This window comes from Sphaeroforma arctica (assembly GCF_001186125.1).
Source record: "Sphaeroforma arctica JP610 unplaced genomic scaffold supercont1.558, whole genome shotgun sequence".
NCBI classification, from domain to species: domain Eukaryota; class Ichthyosporea; order Ichthyophonida; genus Sphaeroforma; species Sphaeroforma arctica.
The window spans coordinates 37,060-43,858 of NW_014040000.1; the positions used below are offsets into that span (position 1 = coordinate 37,060).

At 43.4% G+C, this 6,799-nt stretch overlaps 2 protein-coding genes across 2 annotated transcripts in view; both read left to right on the top strand.

Moving 5' to 3' along the window:
- SARC_07225 (hypothetical protein) overlaps nt 1-3,696 on the top strand; it is a gene marked incomplete at its 5' end in the record, with an annotated part of 9,452 nt that extends 5,756 nt beyond the window's left edge. The window contains 4 exons of the mRNA XM_014298845.1: nt 246-427; nt 638-778; nt 1,513-1,602; nt 2,480-3,696. Coding sequence (XP_014154320.1) covers nt 246-427; nt 638-778; nt 1,513-1,602; nt 2,480-2,576 — 510 coding nt within the window. The 3' untranslated portion in view covers nt 2,577-3,696. The remainder of the gene's footprint in view (nt 1-245; nt 428-637; nt 779-1,512; nt 1,603-2,479) is intronic.
- A 278-nt stretch (nt 3,697-3,974) lies between these two features.
- Nucleotides 3,975-4,442, top strand: SARC_07226 (hypothetical protein; the record flags this gene model as incomplete). Its single annotated transcript, XM_014298846.1, has 2 exons — nt 3,975-4,110; nt 4,339-4,442. 2 exons carry the CDS (start codon nt 3,975-3,977, stop codon nt 4,440-4,442), a joined length of 240 nt encoding a protein of 79 aa, XP_014154321.1.
- Nucleotides 4,443-6,799: the final 2,357 nt, after the last annotated feature.

A 6,799-nucleotide genomic window follows, 5' to 3' on the forward strand; every position in this document is an offset into this window, starting at 1 on the left:
GTGTGTGTGTGTGTGTGTGTGTGTGTATGTGTATGTATAATACACAATCGTTCATTTTTAACTATAAAAAACTTATAATTCTCACTTCCTCGTGAATTGCCGCATGACCCGGCAGATTTGGAATCATTCAACAAGACACGGACTCGGAGATGTGAGCCTTGCACGCCTGATTTCACAACACACAAGTTGCACCTCCTCGTGCAATTAATACAAACTCAACTGTTCGTTTGGAATCAACTATACAGGTGTGGAGTCGGTTGACAGGAGACAAACTCAGAGATGTGGGCGTAGGCAGAATAAGAGGCCGACGGAATGTGCCTGTAAGTGCCCTGGCCATTGGGCAGTCCCAAGTAGCCATAACGTACGGCAGCACTTTGCGTGTTCTTTTGCTGGACCAGAAGAGCATGGACATTGCCAGATTGAAGAGGTAGGGTATATTGATCTTAAATATCTTTGAAAAGTTCATTTGTTGGGAATGACATTACCAGCGATATTTTCTACAATGATCCGGATATCAGGCACATGTACAAATTACGAAACAAGTAGCCACTACTAGTTCCACATGTAGTATACAGCATTCACTATATACTACTTGCCTCATGTCCTCATCCACACACACATTTATTCTCGACTGAAGACGACTGGTCAATCAAGGCGTCCAGCTGAACAAAGACATTGCAGAGCGCAAATCCAACAACCGTACTAAGCGGGATTACCAGCTAAACATGGATGAGGGAATGGCGGAGATTGAGAGTCAGGTTTATTCGCGCAATGAATGGTATGTTGTTTCGCTTTTGCTGTTTACTATGTGCTGTGTGTCTGTGATACTGTTGTTGGGTGGTGTGGTATATGGCGGTTCACTGTGTGCTGTGTGTCTGTGTATTCAGTGTTGTGTGCAAGTGTCTCGTCTGTCATGCCTATCAATAAAGTACTAAGCCATACGTACCTGTCTAGCTGTACGATACGACTATTTCGAACTATCGCGTTCAAATGGATATATAACGAAAGAGCGATCCCTTCGTCAGGGATGTATTTTAGAAGTAGATATTGTTGCAGATGTCTGCATCACTTACTATCCAATAATATGGACGCACGTTCAAATAGCCGTGCACGGGCTTCAATAGTATTCAATCGAGTATACTTCTCTCGGATTCTCATTATCGTATAACTGTTTGCCCTCTCAGCGTCACCACAAGTCCTCGCAGTAGTCCTATCAGTTGGTGCAATTGAGTTATCGTATAACTGTTTGCCCTCTCAGCGTCACCACAAGTCCTCGCAGTAGTCCTATCAGTTGGTGCAATTGAGTTATCGTATATGTTAATGCATATCATAACAGATCAGCACTCTCTAGACTCTCATTGACCACACCTTAGAAGCCCTTTGAGAATATTCATTCATCTTGCTTGTGTGGTAGACCTCGAATATCATGGAATTGAATGAAAATGAATGCATGTATATGTCTAAACAGTACGATGGCACCTCGCATACCAACTCTCCCGTTGAACTCTGCAGGGAGAAAAGAGCAGGACAGATGAATGCCAACGGAGATCTGAACGAAGACGAGATGCTGAGTGTTGCGCTGGCCATTTCATTAAGTCATAGGTAGGAAGGCGTTTGTTTTGGTGTGTGCTAAAATGTATGTGTACCGTATGAAGTTCAAGTGAGTATCTGCTATATACACACAAACACACACACATACATGCATATATATGAGTATCTGCATGGTTTATGCTGTAGAAATATACGAGTTGTTCGTCACCTATTATTGTCAGCGCGTAATAAAGAGTATGCGTATAGTATGGAGAATGTGAATGCAAGTTTGTATCATCGAACCATACGTATTCATTTGAGATGTTAGTGTGAGTGTGCCTCTTAGACAGATATGTCTTTTATCGAGATTGTGCGTATGAGGGTGTGTTGTACCACCGTACGCAGTGTTGGATATGTCTATGTAGTCTTGTGGCGTGTAATGATACGGTTGTATGGAAGTCATTCCAGGAGATGTGAGCTATCTTAATGTACGTTGATGTCATTCGACAAAGCATCAGCTGATCCACCTATCCAAATGGTAGTACAATTCGTGCTGATTCAGGATGTTTTGCACGTGGAAACTTTGTATATTGGCAGATTATGAAAACCGAATACACTGACAGCTAACGACAATTGATGTGACAAATGGTGACGACCAATCTCTTATCTTTTACACTTTGTAGCTAATGGCCTTTAGTCCTTAAAATGCATGACTGCGGTACTTGATCGTCATTGGCTTTAGTACGCATTTATCAATGGAGTTTACGTTCAGTTGCTTATGGCAACTACACAATAAGCAATGAGTGGTCTTTATATGGCTCAACATGCAATCGCTCTATTACTAATATTAATGGCTTTTACACCCCACTATTAATGGCTGTTACACTAAACAAACTAAGATAGCATTGTACCACAATTAATGCCTTCCACTCTCATTTGACTCCTTTAGTACCGGCTCAGTGAATGGCAGAGCGGCAGCTGGAGATTTCCTGGACAGTGGCGATGAGTTGGACTATGTATTGCAGTACAGTCAGGTGGAAATGTAGGATTGCTAGATGGAAACTTAGTGTATTTAGTTGCGAACTTAACGTTTTTAGGTGGAAATTCAGTGGCTTTATTAGGATGTTTAGTGCGATCCATCATAACTTTGTGTGCACAACGAGTGGCACTTAAGTTCGACTGGGTTGGAAATATAATACCGGTCGAACTTACGTAAAGGTCGCTGCCCTCAGGAAACTACAGGGTACGTCTAATGTTTGATTAAAATGGGACCGGGGGGATTATTTGATCAGGTTATACAACGGGACGTATATCTGATCCTCAGTGTTCCATTTTAGTACAATTTGATGCAATCGTGCCAGTATGGACACCAGCGTATGGATGTACACCGCAACGATGTTAGGCCGCAGTTTAGTATTGTTTGGCGGTCTTGCCGAGCACCGATGAGTTAATTGAGAGGAGAGAAGGGGGTCTATTGGGCACTGGTGATGACTTTCGAACTGCAGTATAGCCCGACAGCAATATAATAGGGTTGAACAGTGCAGCATATCTATTATTTTTACAACAGATGCGTAAAAACCGTTGAATATGTCAGAGTACATAGTTGATATGAGGATTTCAGATGCATGTGGATTCTAGATAATTGAATGGTGTAATAGCATGCTCGTGTAGATAGATGTATCTATGATCCACATTTTACCTCTTCTCGGACACGTGTACACGTGTATGTATAACACAGATTATGCAGGAGAGGTGAAGAGAGTATACCTGCTTGATATACGACAAAGGCGCTCGGGGGCGTGTCCCAAATATGATGTGGAAGATAGGAATCTCCATGTGATAACACCTATAGATAGATGTTCTGCTTGACATCGAGTTAGAAACTATTTTATAGCTAATGTTAAAAACATAAGCCGTAAGCTATAAAGTTCGAGCATCATGATCTAGGATGACTATGTAGGCGCTGTACACAAATCCGAACCTGCCAAGGGCCAAACTGTACATAACACATGTCAGTCTCAATACCGACAACAGTCTGGCATTGCACAGTGTCATTTTCACGCACTCTCTCATCAATTATTTCGCCGAAGTCCGCGGGCTCGTACCAAAGGCAGCCAGCCTATCCATCCAGGTCGTCGCCCCTCTGAACTCTGTTGAAGAAACGCCGTCCGAAAATCGATGTTTCGTCGCTCATTCTACCGGTAGGGAAATCATAGCACAGTTTCCCGCACAAGGATCAATACAAGCCGGTCTCGCTTTCGGGGCTACCAACTCGCAATTTGGCTTCGTGGCACCCACCGTCTCTATTGGCACTGATCTTGAAGACCATATAGTGGTCAGACTCGACTTTGAATTATAATGACTCTTTGAGTACCGAAGCACCTAGTGAGGTTCATTCCTTTGTGCTGGAGATAGAACTACTTATTACGGGTGGAAATGTAGTTATGGGTATAAACTATTTCCCAACGCCAAGAGATGTGAAGGCCCGTGATATAACGAAGTGGCTTGCGACTCTCCAGAAAATCATGGAACGTTACTGCTTCAAAGTGGAGATCATGATTGGACAACCTCACTGGCCAAGTATGGTAATGCTGTTGTTGTCGAACACCTCAAAAAGTAATGTGGTACTAACAAGTTCACCCATGATCAGGCGTTTGAACTTATATGCTTGAGGATGGAAGAGATCAGTAAAATGATCGAGTTCCCAGCTTCATTGGATTCCAACTTCAATACACGTGGTCACTACCGACATCCCAAATACAACTCCAAGAAGGTAGATCACATTACTATTTTTGGCTGGTAGTACAGGAGGAAATGCAGAAGTGCGAAATCGGGGCGAGTGGCACCGTGACAACGGCAACAACAGATACTGCGCGGAGATCATGAACCAACCCCACGGATATGGAAGCTAAGCTCCTGGAAGCTGATCGTCTGGAACTAATCGACCATATCGAAGAGAGTGGGCCTCGCCGCAATTATACGTTGACTAGGTCTGAAAAGCTCCGACACGGGAAAGGGGCTTACCCACCCGTTGACCTTGGACCATTGTTTGTTCTGAACATGCCATTGTACATGCCTCTTGAGGGAATGAAAATCCGAGCAAGTCGACAAATTGCACGGAGTAGTATTCTTGGTTAGTCTGAAGTCGAAAATTGCCTGTGCATTAGTTTCATCGATGATGGCTGGCGTCTCGTTTGCCACTCGAAATCAAGCTTATCCAATTATTATATGTAGATGGAATTCCTGTCAAACTCCCGCTGCCGAACATACACTTTGTCCTTAGCGATCTAATGCGTCCTCTTTCAAACAAGGCATAGCGTCTCATACTCGAAGTGCGGAGGGTTATAATTTGGTCTATCTGATTCAAAACAGAAAATGTGTCTTATTCGTGGTTTTCATGCTTTGGTATTTGGCACTATTACGAGCGGCGGGGGAGACAATTTGCATTCTATTCACATGCGCTGGCAAAAAAATACAATGTCCCAACACAATGGAGAGAAAAAAAGAATCAAGCTATACTAACTACACCCTTTCATTCATCCATTTCACGAGAGAAGTCATTTACCACACAGCCATCCATATTGGAATTCTAACAAGATACCTCTATTCAATGTAAAATCTCTATCGGAAGTATATCACACATCCTATATATTCACTGTATGTTCCAATACACAATTCCCTTTTGGTAAATGTTTAATAATTGATGTATATTATGCGATGGATGTGACGCTTCGTATACAGGATATATTATACCTATTCTATGTTCGATGTGTGTAAAGCGTGTTGCACTGCCTGTGTGCTAGACAGCATAGACTCCTATACTTCATCTCGATGGTTCACTCCGAGCTTTCCAACCGGCTTCGAGCCAAGAGCGGCAACAAAAACCTGGACCAGCTAGCAATAGCGTTTGATAACTGCGGTGTGAGGTTTAGGAGTGCTATCTATCCGCCCATGTCAGCCACGTTGCGTGTTGCACTTGCGAGAAGAACAGATGTCTGACAGATATTCTTTTCTTTTACACTCCCTAGTTGCTAGCGGCCGACACCCCCAATGCCAGTGGACAGTATACCGTTATATCCGAAATTTCATTAATTTCTGTGATTTCGAGGTTGAAGGTGTACAATGACACCAGGAGCAGCCAAATTGCGTCGCATCGACCCGAAGTACTGTTCCTCAACTGTAAGTGCTGTGTACGATACTGATCACCCCGCGTCTGTATGGTTCACACTGTGAATCATACGTATGTTTATTGCGTGTTCTGAATGAGGTGCTAGCCTTGAGTTCTGGCGACAATGTTAATTTCCTTTTGTGTCTTTATACACTGACTCAGTATACTGTATTTCTAGGCGATGTTAGCCTTGAGTTGCGGCGACTATATGTTACTTTCTCTTGCGACTCAATACACTGGCCGTGTACTGTATCTCTCAAGGTTTCACGGTACACTATCATTCTTGAATAGCCCCAACCAAGTCCCCAGCGTCTGCAAATGGCCAGGAAGTTCGCTAAATGGGTAGGTAAGCATAATGTTACAGATATGAGAATATCAATTACATTTGTCACAAAATTGGGGTACGTTGAGGATGGTATTGGGCTGTGCAGATGTCGATATTTGGTGCATGCCTTCTACTATAAAACACGATCAGACACTGTGAATTGATCGATACCGCCTCATTAGAGAAGTTATAAGCCGGAAAAACGAGGGAAAAATAAAGGCCCTTGGAGTGTAGTACGACTTGCGCGCCCCACATTCTCGAGGCAAGCCAGGATTAAATTAACACCATCGACAGAGGGTTGTAAATCCACCACGTAGTGAGAGCTTCACAATACATAGTTAATCGGCAACAGTGAACCGCAGAGCACCATGTAACTAATAATCAGTTCCATTGGTTTTGAAGGCAAGGTACTAGTACATTGCCAGAGCCAGTGGCACAGACCTATACACCGGGTTCAGACAAACTTGTCGATGCGTATTACATAATACAGGCGCACACCTTCTTGAAGCAGAACCCACAATACACACCTTGCGGAAGTGGCACTCTCTATTTCGTGCGATATCAGTCGAGCTCTGCTAATCATCGCCTCCTTGCGCATGGCCAGCGTGTATACGGCCTGTGCGCGAGCAATGATGGGCACCATGGTACGCATGCTGTGCGGGAAAACACCATACAAGACGACATTTTAGGTCTACAGCGTTTCTTGAATTTTTTGGGTACTTATTTTGGTACGATTCGACATGTACTTGTAGAAATCAATGCAACACCCTAATATA